The following is a 22434-nucleotide window of genomic DNA, read 5'->3' as shown; positions in this document are numbered from 1 at the left end:
TGGGGGTAGCTATGGGTTGAATGGTGACTAAAGTTAGGAGCTACATAATCAGAACTAATGAAAAAATAGGCAAAGTGGAAGTGGACGTGAGCTAGTCCTGATACTGATGAGCTAAAGGTAACAGAGAGAGGATCTGTAAATGAAAATAAGAAGGCAGGAAATGTTGATTGGAAGAAAGAACATTGCCTATGATTGTACAGAAGCTGCCAGGGAAAGGGAAGTGGGTATTGGTAGGGAGAGAAGAGAGAACCAGATCATCCCAGTGGTGACATCATGATTGAGGTGTCAGAAATCATCAAGAATGAAAAAAATGGAACAAGTCTAAGACATATGGTCTGTGATTCAGTAAGATAATGACTGATTTAATGTTGGTCTCAATTCCACTTTTCTACCCGTTTGCTTTAACCCTTTGACTTCCATATAGGCCAAAAATAAGTCTATCTCATCTATGATGTTTGAACCTCCATACCTCTGATACAGGAAGATTTGCAATCCTTTGAGAGAAGGTATCCCCCCTTCTTAAATTGGCAGTCTTGTTGTTTCGAAGTTATGAATCCTACTTTTTGATTTGCTCATGAGAGTAAGCATCCTCTCAGCCCCAACCCTTCAAGGAAATACAGTGAATCTAGGCCCACCCTTCCAGGTTGTTGCTCTTAAGACGTATTCATCCCAGGAACCGAGTCACCCTGCTCTGAGCTGCCTTCAGTGAAATATATCCATCCTTGCATAAGAAGACCTAAACTGTTCCAGGTATGGTATCTCCAACAACCTGTGCAGAATGGCAATGTTCAGGAACGTTGACTTTCTGACCAACAGACTGCAATCAGTGAGGATAGGCAGCAATACCTCTAGCACGATTTTTTCTCAACACTGGTGCCCCACAAGGCTGCATCCTCAGCCCTCTACTGTACTCCCTATATACTTATGACCGTGCGGCCAGATTCTGCTCTAACTCCATCTACAAGTTTGCAGATGATACCACTGTAGTGGGTCATATCTCAAATAATGATGAGTCAGAGTACAGGAAGGAGATAGAGAGCTTAGTGACATGGTGTCATGACAACATCCTTTCCCTCAATGTCAGTAAAACAGAAGAGCTGGTCATTGACTTCAGGAAATGGCGCGGTGTAAATGCACCTGTCTACGTCAATGGTGCTGAGGCCGAGAGGGTTGAGAGCTTCAAGTTCCTCGGAGTGAACATCACCAATAGTCTGTCCTGGTCCAACCATGTAGATGCCATGGCCATGAAATCTCACCAGCGCCTCTACTTCCTAAAGAAATTTGGCATGTCCCCTTTGACACTCACCAACTTTTATTGATGCACCATAGAAAGCATCCTATCTGGATGTATCACGGGTTTGTATGGCAACTGCTTTGCCCAAGACCGCAAGAAACTACAGAGAGCTGTGGACACAGCCCAGCGCATCACGGAAACCAGCCTCCCCTCCATGGACTCTGTCTATATCTCTCGCTGCCTTGGTGAAGCAGCCAGCATAATCAAAGACCCCACCCACCTGGGTCATTCTCTCTTCTCCCCTCACCCATCAGGCAGAAGATACAGGAGCCTGAGGGCACATACCCTCAGCTTCTATTCCATGGTGATAAGACTATTGAATGATTCCCTTATACGATGAGATGGACTCTTGACATCACAACCTACCTTGTTATGACCTTACACCTTATTGACTACCTGAACTGCACTTCCCTGTAGCTGTGACACTTTACTCTGTATTCTGTTATTGTTTTTACCTGGTACTACCTCAATGCATTGTGTAACGATTGATCTGTATGAATGGCATGCAAGACAAGTTTTTCATGGTAACCTCGGTACAAGCGACAATAATAAACCAATAGAGATACTTGTATTTGGTAAAGCATAGACTTATTAGGGATAGCATGGCTTTGTGCAGGGGAGATCATGTCTTACAAACTTGTTTGAGTGTTTTGAAGATGTGACAAAGATGAGGGTAGGGCATTGGATGTTGCCTATATGAATCTTAATAAAGCATTTGTCAAGGACCCTCATAGAACATAGAACATTACAGCACAGTACAGGCTCTTCAGCCCACAATGTTGTGCCGACATTTTATCCTTCTCTAAGATCTATCTAACCCTTCTCTCCCACATAGCCCTCCATTTTTCTATCATTCATGTGTCTATCTAAGAGTCTCTTAAATGTCCCTAACATATCTGCCCCCACAACCTCTGCCGGCAGTGCACTCCATGCACCCACCACTCTCTGTGTGAAAAAACTTACCCTGACATCTCCCTTGTGTCTTCATCCAATCTTCTCGTGTTAGCCATTGTCACCCTGGGAAAAAGTCTCTGACTGTCCACTCGATCTAAGCCTCTTATCATCTTGTACACCGTAATCAAGTCACCTCTCATCCTCCTCCTCTCCAAAGAGAAAAGCCCTAGCTCACTCAACCTATCCTCATAAGACATGCACTCCAATCCAGGCAGCATCCTGGTAAACCTCCTCTTCACCCTCTTGAAAGCTTCTACATCCTTCCTATAATGAGGCAATCAGAACTGAACACAATACTCCAAGTGTGGTCTAACCAGAGTCCTATAGAGCTGCAACATTACCTCACTGCTTTTGAACAACTCAATACCCCGACTAATGAAGGCTAACACACCATACGCCTTCTTAACAACCCTATCAACCTATGCGGCAACCTTGAGGGATCTATGGACGTGGACCCCAAGCTCCCTCTGTTCCTCCACACTGCTAAGAATCCTGCCATTAACCTTGTATTCTGCCTTCAAATTCGATCTCCTGAAGTGTATCACTTCACAATTTTCCTGGTTGAACTCCATCTGCCACTTCTCCGCCCAGGTCTACTTCCTATCAATGTCCTGTTGTAACCTACAGCCCTTCTACAGTATCCACAATCCACCCTCCACATCCTCATCCAAGTCATTTATAAAAATCACAAAGAGCAGGTGTCCCAGAACAGATCCCTGTGGAACATCACTGGCCACCGATCTCCAGGCAGAATACGCTCCATCTACCACCACCCTCTATCTTCTATGAGCGAGCCAATTCCGAATCCACACAGCCAAGTTGCCCTGGATCCCATACCTCCTGACTTTCTGAATGAGCCTTCCATGAGGAACCTTATGGTAGGCTGATCCAGAAGATTTAGTCACATAGGATTCATGGTGAGTTGGTAAAGTGTATACAAAATTGGCTTGGCCATAGAAGACAGTAAAGGGGTGATTTTTCTGACTGGAGGTCTGACCAGTGGTGTTCCTCTGGGATCAGTGCTGGGACCTCTATTGTTAGTGATATATGTATGTATATATGTGATCTACTTGAAAATGTAGGTGGTCTGATTAGTAGGTTTGTAGACGATACGAAACTTGGTGGAGTTGTGGATACTGAGAAAGGTTGTCAAAAGATAGAGCAGGATATAGGTCAGTTGGAACTTTGGGCAGAGAAGTGGCAGATAGAGTGTAATCCAGACAAATGTGAGGTGATGCATTTCGGGAGGTCAAGTGCAAGAGAAAAATATACAGTAATGGCAGAACCCTTAACAGCATTGATGTATGGGGGGATCTTAGGGTGCATAGCGTATGAAAACAGGCACTTCTGCTACACTTGTCCATGCCAACCAAATTATTTAATTAACAGATTCAAAGTCCACTGCTGCTATAGTGGGATTTGAACTTTTGTCTCTGAATTGTTAGTCTTGGCCTCTGAACTGTTTGCCTTAGCCATGGTACTTGACGGGGTCATAGAGTTGTACAACATAGAAACATGCCTTTCAGCGCACTTCATCTATGCCGACCATCACACCTATCTACACAAATCCCACCTGCTGCATGAATTCCACATCCCTCTATACCCTGCTCATTCAAGTACCTGTCTACATTACTCTCAAATGTTATTACTGTTCCTGCCTCCACCACCTTTTCTGGCAGCTCATTCCAGAGTACCAACTACTCTTTGTGTGAAACATTTACTCCTCAGATCCCTTTAAACCTTCTCCCTCTCACCTTAAACCTATCCCCTCTAGTTTTAGACACCCCCCTACCATGGGAAACAGACTCTGGCTATCTACCCTATCTCTGCCTCTCATAAACATATATATCTCTGTCATGTATATATTGCACACGATACTCCCAAGTGTGGCCTAACCAACATTTTGTACAGCTGTAACGCGATGTCCCAACTCTTGTACTCAGTGCCTTGGCTGATGAAGGCAAACAAGCCATATGCCTTCCTCACCATCCTGTCGACCTGTGTTCGCATTTTCAGGGTACTCCAAAGGCTCACTGTTCAATAACACTCCCCAGGGCACTGCTATTTATTGTGTATGTTCTGCCCTGGTTTACCTTCCCAAATTGTCTGAGGTAAATTCCATCTACTGTTCCTTTGCCCACTTTTCTTGTTGACCTTAGACAACCTTCTTCACTGTCCACTATACCACCAATTTTGGTGTCATCTGCAAACTTGCTGATTATGCCATCTGCATTCTCGTCCAAATCGTTAATATATATGACAAACAAAATTGATCCCAGTGGTACACCAGTAGTCACAGGTCTCCAATCTGAGAAACAGCCCTCTGCCTTCAATCACCAAGCCAATTTTCTATCCAATTTGCTAACTTACCCTGGATCCCATGTGTTCTAATCTTCCAGACCAGCCTACCACATGGGAACTTGTCAAAGGCCTTGCTAAGGTAGGTGTAAACAACACCTATCGTCCTGCCCTTGTCAATCCTCTTGCTCATCTCCTCTTTAAGAAAAAAACCTCATTCAGATTCAGGAGATGTTCTTTCCCATGCACCAAGCCATGCTGACTATATCAGTCCTTACATAGAATATGGAACAGTACAGCACAGGAACAGGCCCTTAGCACAGGAACAGGCCCTTTGGCCCATGATGTTTGTGTTGACCATGATGCCTTTCCAAATGCAAATAAATCCTGTCTCTCAGAATCCCCTCCAGTAATTTTCCCACTACTGATGTAAGGCTTAACAGCCTGCAGTTTCCTGGCTTAACCCCACTGTCCTTGTGTAAGGGCACAATGTTAGCCATGCTCCAGTAGCTAACGAAGATACAGAAATTTCTGCTAAGGCCCCAGCAATCTCCTCTCTTGCTTCCCATAATGTCCTAGGATACACCTGGTCAGCCCCTGGGGATTTGCCCACCTTTGTGCATTTCAAGACCTCCAACACCACCTCCTTTATAATGTTGGCAAGCTCCAGGATATCCACTGTTCCCTCCCCTGAACAAACTGGCTTCCATGTCTTTCTCCACAGGAAATAAAGACGAGAAGGATTCATTTAAAACCTCGCCCATTTCCTTTGGTTCCACACAGGTCATCACATTGATCTTCAACGTGACCTACTCTCTTCCTGGCTACCCTTTCACTCTAATATATCCTAATCTTTCAGGATTCTGCTTTATCTTGTCTGCCAGGGATATTTCATGGCACCTTTTTGCCCACATAATTTCCTCCTTAAGTGTACTCCTACATTCCTTGTACTCCTCAAGGACTCACTGAATTTCAGCTACCCATACCTGACAGGCTTCCTTTTTCCTGACCAGACCCCTAAAATGCTTTGTCAACCAAGGATCCTAATCTTGCAGGCCTTGCCCTTCACTGTAACAGGAATGTGCTGGCCCTGAACTTTTCTTATCTCGCTTTTGAAAGCCTCCCACTTGCCAGATGTCCGTTTACATGCAAACTGACTCACCCGATCAACTTTTGCAAGTTCCTGTCTGATGCCTTCAAAATTAGCCTTCTCCCAATTTAGGACTTCGACTTGAGGACCTGTCCTATGTCCTTCCATAGCTATCTTGAAACTAATAGAATTATGGTTACTGGTCCCACAGTGTTCCCCCACTGACACATCAACCACTCTTCCAGCCTCATTTCCTCAGAGGTCGACTGTAGCCCCTTCTGTAGTTCACTATCTACATATTGCTTCAGAAAACTTACCTTGGTGCACATAACACATTCTGCCCCATTGAATTCCTGAGTGCAATGACAGTCCCAGTCAATATTAGGAAATGTAAAATCACCTACTATTACAACCCTATTATTCCTACAACTATCTGATATCCCTACATATTTGTTCCTCATTTCCCAGTGACTATGTGGGTGGGGTGTTATGGTATAATCCCATCAAAGTGATCACCCCTTTCTTATTTCTAGGTTCTATCCATGTGGCCTCACTGGACGTTCCCTCCAGGATATCACCTCTAAATACTGCTATGATGTTCTCCCTAATCTGTTGCAGAATTCCCCCTCCTCCACACAAATCAGTGGTGCAACTGATTTGGCTGCTGTTGTTTTCCCCTGAGAGTCCCCACCCCCAATCAGTATCCAAAATGGTATATTGTTAGAGAGGGAGATATGAGTCCCCTGTGGCCGCACTAGCTGCTTTCCTTTCCCGGCAGGTCTGTTTGGACCTCTGTTCACAGAAGAAACAAAGGGCCCTCTGACTTCCCTTTTTGAGGTTTGGAGATACTGAGAGATTGGGCTTCCAGGTGAAGATGAGTTGGTTGGGTTTATGAATCTGAATGTTGTTAAGAGTTACCAATCAGTATAATTGGTTTAGGTACTACAGGCATTGGAAATGGGTAATGCTGAAGTGCAGTTGCGTTGATTTGCATATCTGGATATTCGTTGACAACAACATCAGACTGAGACTTGAAATCCCAAAGTGAATCCCAGCTTACAAAACTCTAGTTAGGCCACACTTAGAGTACTGTGTTCAGTTCTGGTCGCCTCATTACAGGAAGGATGTGGAGGCGTTGGAGAGGGTGCAGAGGAGATTTACCAGGATGCTGCCTGGATTGGAGAGTATTGAATATGAGGAGAGGCTTAAGGTGCTAGGGCTTTATTCACTGGAAAGGAGGAGGATGAGAGGAGACATGATAGAGGTATATAAAATATTGAGAGGAATAGATAGAGTAGACAGTCAGCGCCTCCTTCCCAGGGCACCAATGCTCAAGACGAGAGGTCATGGCTTTAAGGTTATGGGTGGGAGGTTCAGGGAAGATGTCAGAGGGAGGTTTTTCACCCAAAGAGTGGTTGGTGCATGGAATGCACTGCCTGGGGTGGTGGTGGAGGCAGATACATTGAACAGGTTCAAGAGCTTGTTGGATAGGCATATGGAGGAACGTGAGATAGAGGGATATGCGGGAGGAAGGGGTTAGGTAGTGTGAGGGTGGTCTGATGGATGGCACGACACGGTGGGCCGAAGGGCCTGTTTTGTGCTGTATGGTTCTATGGTTCTATGGTTTTGAATGTGGCCTGTGGGTGTTTGCTGTATGGGGTCCGAACTGAACAGCAACATAGCTGAGACACCGAATGACATCAGCTGGCTGAGACATAAAATGGGCTCAAAGGTACAACATTTAATGTAGTTCTTCCTCTTTGCAGGTCACTCTGGATTGAAAAATGGCTGCGCTATGGTTAATCTGGTACTTGCTGCTTGTGGTCTTCATTGACTTTGTTTATTCTTCAGATGGTAAGTTAATTTATGTTAAGATTTTCTCAGTTATATGATTAAAATTAGAAAAACATCTTGTAAAATTGTGGGTAAGGTAGACCTCCGGTGCTGTCTGTGTGGACTTTGAGTGTTCTCCCTGTGACTGCATGGGTTTTCCCCTGGTGCTCCAGTTTATTCCCACATCCCAAAGATGTGCAGGGGCAGGCACGATAGTGTAGTGGTTAGCGTAATGCTATTAAAGCACCAGCAACCTGGGTTCAATTCCGGCTGCTGTCTGTAAGGAGTTTTTACGTTCTCCCCATGTCTGCGTGGGTTTCCTCCGGGTGCTCCGGTTTCCTCCCACCTTCCAAAGATGTACGGGTTAGGAAGCTGTGGGCATGCTATGTTGGTGCTGGAAGTGTGGCGACACTTGCGGGCTGCCCCCAGAACACTCTACGCAAAAGGTGCATTTCACTGTGTGTTTTGATGTACATGTGACTAATAAAGAAACCTTATATCATTGGTAGGTGTAACTTGCCCCTTGTGTGTAGATGAGTGGTAGAATCTGGGGACAGTTGATGAGAATGCAAGGAGCATAAAAAATGGGACTAATATAGGATTAAACAGGTGGTTGATGGTCGGTGTGGACTCAGTGGGCTGAACGGTCTGTTTCTGTGCTGTATCTCACTCTGATCTCTGAACAACATGATGGTCATGGAGTAAATGGAAAGTGAGAGTCCAGGGATATCAATAAGGGACACCTGAAGGATCAAGTAACATGGGAATGGGCATAAAAATAATGAGAAACATTTAATAAATTGAACTGCCAGTACAGGATATCTTTTTTAAAAAATGGTTGTGTTGGAAACGATCATTTTTTGAGAGGGGACAGCTGAATCTGAAGGGGTGAGAGAAACTGGGAATGTTCTCCTTGGAGCAGAGATTAATTGGGCTTCAGGAAAAGTGTATTTCTGAATACACGATGCAGAATGTGCCCTTCATTCTGCAGTTCTGTGAATGTAAGGGTTTGGCTGAGTAGAGGTTTATGGGGCCCTTAAATACCAACATAAACCTGTTGGTCTGCATTGCTGCTTTTGTGCTGTAAATTGTGTTTATGGAAATCTTTGCAAGATCCAAAAAATTAGTAGTCAGGGTTGATAAATGATCCAATCAGGTATGGCAATTCTGTCTTCCTGCCAATAGTATCTCTGTACACGCCAGAACCTTGAAGGTAGTTGGCAATGTGCCAGTATCCAGTGTCATCAGTAGTTATTGTGTCCATATATTCTAATTGTATAGATATCTGGTTGGTAATGAGATTGGAAGTCTTAAGATTGATGTGGGCAGATGTAGTTAAATACTCCACCAAACAATTGGCTCCTTTGCTGCTGTATAATGTAGGTTGCATTGTCAGACTGAGTGCTGCAGTTTGGATCATTATAATGCTGATTTGTATTCCCATGTAATGCTGATTTGTACACCCATATAATGCCTTTCCATGTGTTCTTATTTTGGAATAGTGGTGTTCTGATGCACTCAGGGACCATTATTTTGTGGCAGATCATGTGCCAATGTTCTCAGCACACTGATCTGATTATCTGGCTGATGATTGTGAGACTAGAAGATTGGGAAGGATGCAAAGTGTCCAGGTAAATAACAATGGTCTGTGAATGCAAGTTAGTGAAGAATAGTTGATCCAGATCACTAATTGTGAAGCCAGTGTGCAGTTTTTGCATTGTCTTATCCAGCTGTGGGAGTTTCCTGGTTTAAAGATCTTAAGGCTTTGATGTGATTCTTAAATTGAAACAACACTTATAATAGAACCCTCCCCTTTGCTGCTGCACAGATAGAGCACTCAGAGCTTTCTCTTACCATGCACTTGGTAGAGTGGCAGTCATCTTTTACTATCATCAGTAATTTTCTACTTGCAGGTAACCCAGTTTGAGTGTGAATGTGACACCATGCATACCTTGCTGAGTGCCATCCGAGCATCAGAAGGGCACAGAGTATACTTGGGTTGGGGGAAACTTCATCAGTGCCCATCACTAAGCATGGCTTGCTAGAACTACTAGAGACCAAGCCAGTTGAGCCTTGAAAGACAAAATTGCCAAGCCACCTTTGCAGCAGCTGATGAGTGAACCAACACAAGGTACAAGTTTACTCCGTCACATCTGCACCAACCTTTTGCCTACAAGTACGTTGTGCTGGTGTCAGTAGAAGAAACAGTCCTGTCTTCATACCAAGGGCACCCCCAACGAGTTACAAACATGAATCAGGAGTAGGCTACTCAGTCCTTGAGCCTACTCTGCCATTGAATAAGCTCATAGCTGATCCGAAGTAACCCCAACAGTGCATGCCGATAAACTTTGTCTATTAAGAATTGAGCCACCTTTGTCTTAAATATTTAAACCCTCTGCTTCCACTAACCTTTGAGGAAGAGAGTTCCAAAGACTTGTGACCTTCTAAGAGATTTAAAAAAAATCACCTCATCAGTTTTAAATGGATGATTCCTTGGGTTTAAACAGTGACCCCTCTTCTAGAATCACCCACAGGAGGAAACCTCCTCTCCACATCTTGTTTGTGAAGATCGATTAAGTCCACCCTCATTCTTCCAAACTCCAGCAGTTAGGAGTCGAGCCTATCCAACCTTTCCTTATGTCAACCTGCCCGTGCCAGGTGTCGGTCTTGCCCAAACACATGTGCTACATAGGATCGTTTCAGAAGAAATATGCAAGTTAAAAACTACTTCTTTGAAGCACTTCTATTAGACCAGGCTGATCCAACCATCCAAGTGTCTTCGATCTCTGGAATCACGGGTTAAGACTTCCCATAGCTCGAGAGTACAGGTGCTGAACTCTGACTACAGAGTAAATCAAGTAGGATCCCTGCCCCCACCTTCAAAATTCTTTATCTCCCAAAACTTCGCTTGTACAAACATTGCCTGTCCTCCAGATTAAGTAGCTGCATTCACTAATAGAATAGGTCACTGCCCATAGCTACCTACACCAATGTAGTTCATTAGGACATTATGAAATGAGCTGATAAGGGCACAACTATTGCAGTCAATGTCCATCTGCTGCAGGTACAATGGCAGGGTTTCAGATGCTGGACTAACAGAGTTCTGAACCATTGATCCAGAGATAAGAGTTCACAATTTATCCTGAAAGCTAGGCAATTCAGATAATTTATAAGAAATTGAAATTTAGGATTGTGGTCACAGGAAAGGTGAAACTGTTGCACCTTCATGGTTTATGACCATCCTTTAGGAGAGGAAACCTTTCATTCTTAGCTTCAGGTGACTGCAGATCACCTAGCGTGTTTGACACGATCCAGGGGCAATTAGGAATGGACAATAAATGTGGCTGTTGCCTGTGATATCCATGTCCCACAAAGGAACAATTTTTTCTGAAAATGACCATGCAGCATGTTACACTAGGATAGTGCATTAACCGTTACAAATTTAAAAATTTTGCTGCAACATCCAAACTGCTGGAGGAACTCAGCGGGTCAGGCAGCATCTGTAGAGGAAAGTGGACAGTTGATGTTTCGGGTCAAGACCCTTCATCTGCACTGAAAGATAGAGGGGAAATAGTCAGTATAAAGGGGTGAGTGGAAGGGGTGGAGCAAGAGCTGGCAGTTGAGAGGTGGATCCAGGTGAGGAGGGGTGATAGATGGAGGAGGGGAGAATGGGAATAGTGAAGGACTCATGACTGTGGAAGCCAGTCTGGATGAGAGTATGGTTGGAACAGGAGAGCAGTAGAAATCACAATGTGGGAGCAGTGATAGAGGCTTTCACAGAACTCCCCTCGAAGAGAGAGGAAAACTTTTTCAAAATGTTCATACTTTGAAGGAACTTCGCAGTGGAGTAGCAAAATGGAGACACAAAACACTGCACATGCTGGAAAAGTTGCAGGTGGTCAACTAGTGATAAACTGGCTCCAAATTTCAAATACCTATTTGATTTCTGAAGCACAGTCAGCTGGCAGCTATTGGAGAGAGTTTATCTGACAGTTAGCAAGTCAGGGGAATGAGGGTGGCCATTCAGGGGTGGGGCTGACTGCATTGTTGGAAAGGCCCTGGAGATGGCCTCCTATCAGAAGCACTTGCCCAGCAGTATGAGGGGAAGAACATTTCCGTTGGTGTCATCTGGCAAACTTCATCTGCTCCAGTGACCTTGGAGGTATCGTTCTGCTCCTGTGTTCCAGTCACAGCAGGCTTCTGTGAACCTTCAGTGCTTTTCCTGCAGGTCACTGCACACAGTTGTACTGTGACTAAATAGGTGTGCCCAGTACTGCTCTGCATGTGTGCTGATTGCTACAGTGAATTGATCAGCACAGCTGCGGTACCATCAAGGCATTCAACAGAGGCATATCTGCAGTGCAGAGTTGATATGATAATTCAGGAATGTAATTTACTTAATAAGTAACTGGTATTGTTCATTGTAACTTTTTTGCAGTCCCCTTGTGAAACTTGGATGGGAACATTTGTTTTCTGAAAATTAAATGGTACACTGAGTTAGGGTGGATAAAGAACATTGGGAGCAGATGTACTCGGGGAAGTGCACACTGGAAATGTGGAGGTTGTTTAGAGATCACTTGCAGGGGGTTCTGGATAGGTTTGTCCCATTGAGGCAGGAAAAAGGTGGTAGGGTGAAGGAACCATGGTTGACAAGAGGTGTGGAATATCGAGTGAAGAGGAAGAAGCTTACTTTAAGATTTAGGAAGCAAGGATCAGACAGGGCTCTAGAGAGTTACAAGGTAGCCAGGAAGGAGCTTAAGAATGGACTCAGGAGAGCTAGAAGGGGGCATGAGAAGTCCTTGGCAAGTAGGATTAAAGAAAACCCCAAGGCATTCTACTCGTATGTGAAGAACAGGAGGATGACTAGAGTGAAGGTAGGACCGATTAGGGATAGAGGAGGAAACGTGCTGGAGTCAGAAGAGGTAGAGGAGGTTCTTAATGAATACTTTTCTTCAGTATTCACCAGAGAGAGCCCTTGACGTTTGTGAGGACAGCGTAAAACAGGCTGATACACTGGGGCACTTCAGTGTTAAGAAGCAGAATGTGCTGGAACTTCAGAAAAACATTAGAATAGAAGTCCCTAGGGCCGGTCTGAAGAAACTTGGTTTATCCCCTTTGACTCTCACCAACTTTTACCGATGCACCATAGAAAGCATCCTATCTGGATGTATCATGGCTTGGTATGGCAACTGCTCTGCCCAGGACCGCAAGAAACTGCAGAGAGTTGTGGACACAGCCCAGTGCATCACGGACACCAGCCTCCCCTCCTTGGACACTGTCTTTACCTCTCGTTGTCTTGGTGAAGCAGCTGGCATAATCAAAGACCCCACCCACCCGGGACATTCTCTCCTCTCCTCTTCCATCGGGTAGATGATACAGGAGCCTGAGGGCATGTACCACCAGACTTAAGGACAGCTTCTACCCCACTGTGACAAGACTATTGAATGGCTCCCTTATACAATGAAATGGACTCTGACCTCACAATATACCTTGTTGTGACCTTGCACCTTATTGCACTGCACTTTCTCTGTAGCTGTGACACTTTACTCCATACTGCTATTTTTTTTACCTGTACTACATCAATGCACTCTGTACTAACTCAATGTAACTGCACTGTGTAATGAATTGACCTGTATGATCGGTTTGTAAGACAAGTTTTTCACTGTACCTTGGTACAAGTGACAATAATAAACCAATACCGATATATCCCAGGGTACTACAGGAGGTGAGGGAAGAGATTTCTGAGCCTCACAAGCCTGACTGAATTCTTTGAGGATGTGACAAAACACATTGAACGTAGAGCAGTGGCTATGGAGTATATGGACTTTAGTATTATGGCTTCCCATAATAGGCTCATTCAGAAGGTCAGGAGACATGGGATCCAGGGAAACATGCGTTTGGATTTGGAATTGGCTTGCCCACAGAAGGCAGAGGGTGGGTGTAGATAGAGTATATTCTGCCTGGAAGTCAGTGACCAGTGGTGTTCTGCGGGGATCTGTTCAGGGACCCGGGCTCTTTGTGATTTTTATAAATGACTTGGATGTGAGAGGGTGGGTTAGTAAGTTTGCAGATGACACGAAGGTTGGCAGTGTTGTGGATAGTGTAGAAGGTTGTGGAGGGTTACAACAGGACATTGATAGGATGCAAAGCTGAGCTGAGAAGTGGCAGATGGAGTTCAACCTGGAAAAGTGTGAAGTGATTCAATTTTGAAGGTCAGGTTCGAAGGCAGAATACAGGGTTAATGGCAAGATTCTTAGCAGTGAGGAGGAACAGAGGGATCTTGGGGTCCACGTCCATAGATCCCTCAAAGTTGCCATGTAAGTTGATAGGGTTGTTAAGAAGGCATATGGTGTGTTTGCCTTTGGGGTATTGAGCCATGAGGTAATATTGCAGCTCTATAAAACCCTGGTTAGACCACACTCAGAATATTGTGTTCAGTTCTGGTCATCTCACTATAGGAAAGATGTGGAAGCTTTAGAAAGGGTGCAGAGGAGATTTACTAGAATGCTACCTGGATTGGAGAGCATGTCTTATGAGGATACTGTAGGTTGAGCAAGCTCGGGCTTTTCTCTTTGGAGCAAAGGACAATGAGATGTCACCTGATAGAGGTGTACAAGATGATAAGAGGCATAGATTGAGTGGACAGCCAGAGACTTTTTCCCAGGGTGGAAATGGCTAACACAAGGGGGCGTAATTTTAAGGTGATTGGAGGAAAGTACAGGGGGGATATCAGAGGTAACTTTTCTTACACAGAAAGTGGTGGGTGCTTGGAATGCACTGCCAAAGATGCTGGTAGAGGCAGATATATTAGGGACATTTAGGAGACTCTTAGATAGGCACATGGATGATAGAAAAATGGAGGTGCATGTGGGAGGGAATGGTTAGATAGATCTTAGGGTGGGTTAAAAGGTCAACGCAACATCGTGGGCTGAAAGGCCTGCACTGTGCTGTAATGCTCTATAACATAAAATAAATGGAAATTCTGATGTTAGAAGATTGACCCAACACTTATGGGTCATTGTTATTATTGATACACTTCCAGAAAGTCAAGAAGATATTATATGTCTTAATTATCTGCACAGGGAGGTAACAATGGCCCTGTAAGATGCATGGAAATGTTAAGGGCACATTTCTTTCGGAAAAGTTTCAATCTAATCTGACTGAAATATTTTAGATTATGTGGGAATTAAATTATTTTTCAATCCTCAATTAAAATTGAGTGCAAGACAAAATCTGGAGGAGTTATTTCAGGGTGACAGCCGACTATAGATGGGTAGCAGTCTTGCATGCTGGTGGGTTTAAACTCCAGAGACAAAATCTAAATTACATTTATTGAGCCTAATTTCATCAGCACATTGTTGAAAGCAAACAAGGATGGTTCTAGCCAGTGATACCCTCATCCCAGATCTGAATATTTACCAAAAACTATTCTGAAGCAGAGTAAAGATTATTGCTGCTGCCCAACCAATATTAATCCTCAGTCAATACCACAAAAAGTTATCTGGTCATTATCACATTGCTCCTACTAATACTTGTGCTAATAACTTGTTGTATGCAAATTGACTTATTGCATTTCCTACATGGTTGCACATCACAAAATACCTACTTGTGTGTAAGATGATACCAGGTCATATCTCAGAAGCACAAGTCACTTTTCACTTAACAGTGATTAGTTGTGGAGTTTTATCAAAGAGGTTATTAATGTGAACATATGAAGAGATTAATGAGATGTTTTAGATCGAGGTAAGTGTACTCTTTTTTTAAAAAAATGTGAGTTGGCTGGTGCAAATGTACTTATGATACTTCTATAACAACTTCATTAACCAGTGGTGTGTCACTGAATAACTGTTGTTGAACTATAGACTCTACAGTTCCCCCGATATAGAGAGTGCGTAGCCAGGTGGTAGTCAAATAGACCATGTGATTCCTTTTCATTGTAAATGATGCATAACACCTTATCTCCAAATATTCCTTAATGCACACCTTTCCTCTTCCCTCTTGTATTTAAATCATAATTCCTCCCACCCTCTTCCTCTGGCCCACTGCTCTACCTTCTTAACATTCATGACTGTGTGGCTAAGCACAGCTGAAACGCCATCTATAAATTCACCAATGACACCACTGTTGTTGGCAGAATCTCAGATGACGACGAGGAGATGTATAGGAGTGAGATAGATCGGCTGGTTGAGTGGTGTCGCAACAACAACCTCGCACTCAACGTCAGCAAGGCCAAGGAACTGATGACTTCAGGAAGGGGAAGTCGGGAGAACACACACCAGTCCTCATTGAGGGGTCAGCAGTGGAAAGGGTGAGCAGTTTCAAGTTCCTGGGTGTCAACATCTCAGAGGATCTATCCTGGGCCCAGCACATTGATGCAATCAAGAAAAAGGCATACCAGCAGCTCTACATTGTTAGGAGTTTGAGGAGATTTGGTATGTCACCAAAGATTCTTACAAATTTCTATAGATGTACGGCAGAGAGCATTCTGACTGGTTGCATCACAGCCTGGTACGGAGGCTCCAATGCGCAGGATTGCAAGAAGCTGCAGAGGGTTCTAGACTCAGCCAGCTCCATTACAGGCACAACCATCCCCAACATTGAGGACATCTTCAAGAGGCGGTGCCTCAAGAAGGCAGCATCCATCACTAAGGACCCTCACCATCCAGGACATGCCCTCTTCTCATTACTACCATCGGGGAAGAGGTACAGGAGCCTGAAGACCCACACTCAATGTCTCAGAAACAGCTTCTTCCCCTCCACCATCAGATTTCTGAATGGTTCATGAACCCATGAACATTACATTGTTATTCCTTTTTTTGTGCACTATTTATTTATTTTTGTAATTTAAAGTAATTTTATGTCTTTGCACTGCACTGCTGTCACAAAACAACACATTTCATGTCATCTAAGTCAGTGATAATAAATCTGATTCTGATTTTGGTATGTGGAATGAGCTGCCAGTGGAAGTGGATGAGGCAGGTACATTATCAACATTTAAAAGGCACTTGAACAGGTAGATGGATAGGAAAGGTTTAGAGGGCCAAATCTGGGCAAATGGGACTAGCTTAGATGGGAATCTTGGTTGTCATGGACCAGTTGGGCTGAAGGGCCTGTTTCTGTGCTGTGTGATTAAGTGACTCTGCATGAGGAAATTGTACCTTGGGTCCCTTTTAAATCTCTCCCCTCTCACCTTAAACCTATGCCCTCTGGTTCTTGATTCCCCAACCCTGGGGAAAAGACGATGTGTATTCACCCTATCTATGTCCCCCATGATTTTGTACACCTCTGTTTGGTCACCCCTCTGTCTCCTACATTCCAAGGAATAAAGTCCAAGTCTGCCCAACTGCTCTGTATAACTCAAGCCCTCGAGCCATATTGTAAACAAATGAACATTATGTCCTTAAGTATTTACACTAAACTACCTTAGAGGTTATATCCTCATGAAAAAACTCCAGCTTTGTTAAATATGTCCAGATGCAGGGTTTTGACCCGGTGTCAACAATTCCTCCTTCACCTCCACAGATGCTGCTCGACCACTGAGCTCCTCCAGCAAATTGTTTGTTACACCAGATTCCAGCATTTATAGTCTCTTCAGTCTCCTTTGTCAAGTGTGATTTTCCTCTCAGAAATAGAACATAGAATATACGGCACAGTACAGGCCCTTCGGCCACGATGCTGTGCTGGCTTTTAAGCTATCTAACCATTCCGTCCATTATTCTGTCATCCATGTGCCTATCTAAGAGTCATTTAAATGTCCCTAATGTATCTGCCTCTACCAGCACCCCTGGCAGCATGTTCCACGCACCCACCACTCTCTGCGTAAAAAAAAAAAAATTGCCTCTGATATCCCCCCCCCCCAACCACCTTCCGCCCTGGAGAAAAAGTTTCTGGCTGGCCACTCGATCTATGCCTCTTATCATCTTGTACACCTCTATCAAGTCACCTCTCATCCTCCTTCGCTCCAAAGAGAAAAGCCCCAGCTCACTTAATCTATGCTCCAATCCAGGCAGCATCCTGGTAAATCTCCTCTGCACCCTTTCTAAAGCTTTCACATCTTTCCTATAGTGAGATGACCAGAACTGAACACAATATTCTAAGTGTGGACTAACCAGGGTTTTATAGAGATGCAACATTACCCCTCAGCTCTTGAACTCAATACCCTGATTAATGTAGGCCAACAGGCCATATGGCTTTGTAACAACCCTATCAATGTGCGTGGCAACTTTGAGGGATCTTTGGACGTGGACCCCAAGATCCCTTTGTTCCTCCACACTGCAAAGAATTCTGCTATTAATCCTGTATTCAAATCTGACCCTCCAAAGTGAATCACTTCACACTTTTCCAGGTTGAACTCCACCTGTCACTTCTCAGCTCAGCTTTGCATCCTATCAATATCCCATTGTAACCCTCGACAACCTTCTACACCACCCACAACACCATCAACCTTCGCATCATCTGCAAACTTACTAACCCACCCCTCCACTTCCTCATCCAAGTCATTTATAAAAATCACAAAGGGCCCAGGTCCCAGAATAGATCCTTGCGGAACACCACTGGTCACTGACCTCCAGGCAAAATAGGCTTCATCTACAGTCACCCTCTGTCTTCTACGGGCAAGCCAGTTCCGAATCCACGCAGCCAAGTTTCCCTGGCTCCCGTGCCTCCCAACCTTCTGAATGAGCCTATCATGGGGAACCTGATCAAACGCCTTACTGAAGTCCATATACACCACATCCACTGCTCTACCTTCATAAATGTGCTTTGTCACATCCTCAAAGAATTCAATTGTGCTCATGAGGCATGATCTGCCCCTCACAAAGCCATGCTGACTGTCCCTAATCAGCCTATGCTTCTCCAAATGCCCATAAATCCTGTCTCTAAGAACCTTTTCTTAGTTTGCCCACCACTGAAGTAAGACTCACTGGTCTTTAATTCCCAGGGTTATCTCTACTCTCTTTCTTGAACAAAGGAATAACATTTGCCACCCTCCAATCATCTGGTATCCCTCCTGTGGCCAGTGAGGATGCAAAGATGATCGCCAAGGCCTCAGAAATCTCTTCCCTCGCTTCCCGTAGTATCTTGGGATATATCCAGTTCAGCCCCAGGGACTTATCTATCCTAATGTTTTTCAAAAGTTCAAGCACATCCTCCCTCTTAACATCGACATGTTCTAGCTTATCAGCCTGTTTTACGCTGTCCTCACAAACGTCAAGGGCTCTCTGACAGGTGAATACTGAAGCAAAGTATTCATTAAGAACCTCCCCTACCTCTTCTGACTCCAGCACGTTTCCTCCTCTATCCCATGGTTCCTTCACCCTACCATCCTTTTCCTGCCTCAATGGGCAAACCTATCCAGAAACCCCTGCAAGTGTTCTTTAACCAACCTGCACATTTCCATTGTGCATTTCCCTGAGTACATCTGCTCCCAATTTATGCTCCCAAGTTCCTGCCTAATAGCATCATAATTCCCCCTCCCCCAATTAAATACTTTCCCATATCGACTGCTCCTATCTCTCTCCAAGGCAAGGGTAAAGGTCAGGGAGTTGTGGTCACTGTCTCCGAAATACTCGCCCACTGAGAGATCTGACACCTGACCAGGTTCATTGCTTAGTACCAGATCCAGAATGGCCTCTCCTCTAGTTGGACTGTTTACATACTGTGTCAGGAATCCTTCCTGGACACACCTAACAAATTCTGCCCCATCCGAACCTTTTGCACTAAGGAGGTGCCAATCAATATTAGGGAAGTTGAAATCACCCATGATAACAACCCTGTTGTTTTTACACCTTTCCATAATCTGCCTTCTGATCTGTTCTTCAGTGTCTCTGGTGCTGTTGGTGTGGGGGGTGGGGGGTCTATAGAATACTCCCAATAGAGTGATTGCTCTCTTCCTGTTTCTGACCTCCATCCACACTGACTCAGTCGACAATCCCTCCAGAGTGTCTTCCCTTTCTACAGCTGTGACACTGTTCCTGATCAGCAAAGCCACTCCTTCACCTCCCTCCCTGTCCCTTTGGAAACATCTAATCTATGTTAACTATAGTCCCAAATATATACTACTGTGAACTCAAATCTATGTTAACTTTGTCCAGCTCTGTTAATCTTTTCCAAGTGTCCTGTTATATCACACCTTATAATATCCTCTTGCATTTTGCTTACTGCTGGTTAGGTTAACTGGTCTGTGGTTTCCTATTTTCTCTCTCCCTCATTGTTTTAATTGTGGCATTACATTCGCCAACTTTCAATCTGCAGGAACTATTTCATAATTTGTAGAATTCTGGAAAATGGTAACTTGTTTATCCACTATTTCCACATGGTAGTGTAGTGGTTAGCGTAACGCTATTACAGCGCCAGCGACCCAGGTTCAATTCCCGCTGCTGTCTGTGAGTAGTTTGTACGTTCTCCCCATGTCTGCGTGGGTTTCCTCCAGGTGCTCTGGTTTCCTCCCACGTTCCAAAGACGTACGGGTTAGGAGCCGTGGGAATGCTATGTTGGTGCTGGTAGTGTGGCAATACTCGCGGGCTGCCCCCAGCACATTCTCAGTAACGCAAAAAGATGCATTTCACTGTGTGTTTTGATGTACATGTGACTAATAAATTAATATCTTGTGTCTTATCCTGTAATACTCATGGATGTAAATTATAAGATGCTCCAGGTTTATCAACTGTCAGTGCCATTATTTTCTCACTGCTGCCGAGTTCCTTTAGTTCACTAGTTTCTTGGTTTCCTAACCTCTCTGGGAAATTAGTTGTGTCCTCTTCAAACGTAGAACAGTATAGTACAGGAACAGGCCCTTTGGCCATGATATTATGCCAAACTAATTAAGCTAATGACAGCTAATTAAACTAATCCCTTCTGCCTGCACATGGTCCACATCCCTCCATTCTCTGCATGTTCATGTGCCTATCTTCTGTGAAGACAGAACCAAAATATTTGTTTAATTTACCTGCACTTCCCTGTTACCCATAATACATCCAACGATGTTTGTTACAGGCATCCCCTGTGTTACGGGGGGAGCAGTTGTGTTCCTAGGAAATGGTCCATGTTGCGATTTTGCGTAACACAAAGCCACATCATCTGTGCAGGTGCCAAGAATCGCAAGTTGATATTAAAAAATAAATCCTGTGTTTGTTTATTTACTTTTTTTCACATAAATTCCACGAGAGCAAATTTTATTCCGTGTCTTAAATTTTTGGATAGCGATTTGTGAATTCTGTAAGGACGAACTTCCGTAACCCGAATGGCTGTCACAAGGGGGTCACATGTATTTCCTGGGATGTCATCACCATGGACAACTCATCACCTTTATCAGTCTATCCTTTCCAATATAACCCAAATCTAATTCAAGTTCAAATTCATATAATTCCACTAAAACTTCCCAATGACCTCACCATCTTTCCTATTCGTATCCAGTTTGATGCACTGAGCCATGGCTCTTGATCACATTTTGCTGAAGAGATGTGAGAAGAGAATGGAAAAACACGAGCTGAGTATGTTGCAATGTTCTGACTTATCTGAATAAGTGCAGAGCAAATATCCTAAGAATCCATCTCCTGGCTTCTAATACTCTGTGCAGTGTTCCCAAACACGGCCAAGGAGGCAGGTGCCAAAGGAGCGTCACAGAGCAGAGACCAAGATGTGTCAGGAGAAGAAGCACTCATTTGTGGAACCTCTGTGGTGTTGCTCAAAGCCATAAGGTAGTCAATCCTTGGCTGCGGACCCTGTAACTCAAGCATTACATATGCTTAGGAGGCCAAAAGTAAACTTCCATATGAAGTTTGGAGAATTGTCTGGGTTAGCTGGTGTGCTGTTCCTTCTCTGCATTGCTGTTTAGTGCTTCAGTGCTACAGATCTTGGCTGCAGAGTGGCTCTAGCAGTAAACAAATGTTACCAGAATTTAGCAGGAATATAGATTTTATAGAATGGCTATAGCTAGGATACTCTGGCTCTCAGCTGGTATTGTTTAATTAATTTGACTGATTATTTGAATTCATTTTTGGATTATAGGTGTTTTTGTAAGGTTTATTTTTGTTATCGCCGTATCAAGGCAATTTGATTTGTGCAAGAGCTCTCTGCTTTAAATCTTGAAGTTATGTGTGACATGATGAGTCATAATTTAGTGGCATTTCAATCAAAGGCAGCCACCTGAAAGCCTTGACTGGTGAGGGCAATCCTCCCACTACGTCAGAAAGTTCTGGGCTAAATATTTCAGATAGTGAACCACCTATTAACATAAGTAACACATCAATACTGAATGAGTTTTCACTCAATGTACTTTGTATTTAAGGTGTTGCACTTTGGGAGGTCAAAATATAAGAGGAAAGTATACAGTTAATAGCAGGGCCCTTCACAGCATAATGTGCAGAAGGATCTTGGGGCTGAAGGGCCTGTTCCGTGCTGCACTGTTCTATGTTCGACCTCCCTAAAAGTGGCAACACAAGTAGATAGGGTGGTAAAGAAGGCATATGGCACGCTTGCCTTCATTGCTCACGGCATTGAGTAATGTTGCAGCTATATAAAACTTTGGTTAGGCCGTACTTGCAGTATTGTGTGCAATTTTGGACACCCCATTACAGGAGGGATGTGGGAGTTTTGGAGAGGGTGCAGAAGAGGTTCTCCAGGATGCTGTCTGGATTAGAGGGCATGTCCTATAGGGCGAGGTTGGACAAACTTGGGTTGTTTTTCTCTGGAGTGTCAGAGGCTGAGGGGAGACCTGATAGAGGTTTATAAAATTATGAGAGGCATAGATAGGGTAGACAGTCAGAATCTTTTTCCTGGGGTAGAAACTTACCCCTTCTCAGGGATAAGTTTTTTACACAGAGAGTGGTGGGTGTGTGGAACGCACTGCCAGCAGAGGTTGTGGGAGCAGATACATTAGGGATATTTAAGAGACTCTCAGATAGACACATGAATGATAGAAAAATGGGGGGCTATGTGGGAGGGAAGGGTTAGATAGATCTCAGAG

The 22434-nt window shown here is 44.1% G+C and overlaps 1 protein-coding gene across 1 annotated transcript in view; it reads left to right on the top strand.

The window, feature by feature from the left end:
* LOC127572276 (growth hormone receptor-like) overlaps window positions 1–22434 on the top strand; it is a 139577-nt gene that overhangs the window by 24126 nt on the left and 93017 nt on the right. The window contains exon 2 of the mRNA XM_052019303.1: window positions 7403–7490. Coding sequence (XP_051875263.1) covers window positions 7421–7490 — 70 coding nt within the window. The 5' untranslated portion in view covers window positions 7403–7420. The remainder of the gene's footprint in view (window positions 1–7402; window positions 7491–22434) is intronic.

This window comes from Pristis pectinata, chromosome 7, assembly GCF_009764475.1.
Source record: "Pristis pectinata isolate sPriPec2 chromosome 7, sPriPec2.1.pri, whole genome shotgun sequence".
Classification (NCBI taxonomy): Eukaryota; Metazoa; Chordata; class Chondrichthyes; order Rhinopristiformes; family Pristidae; genus Pristis; species Pristis pectinata.
The sequence above is the reverse complement of the archived record's forward strand: the minus strand, read 5'-3'. Positions and strand labels throughout refer to the sequence as shown.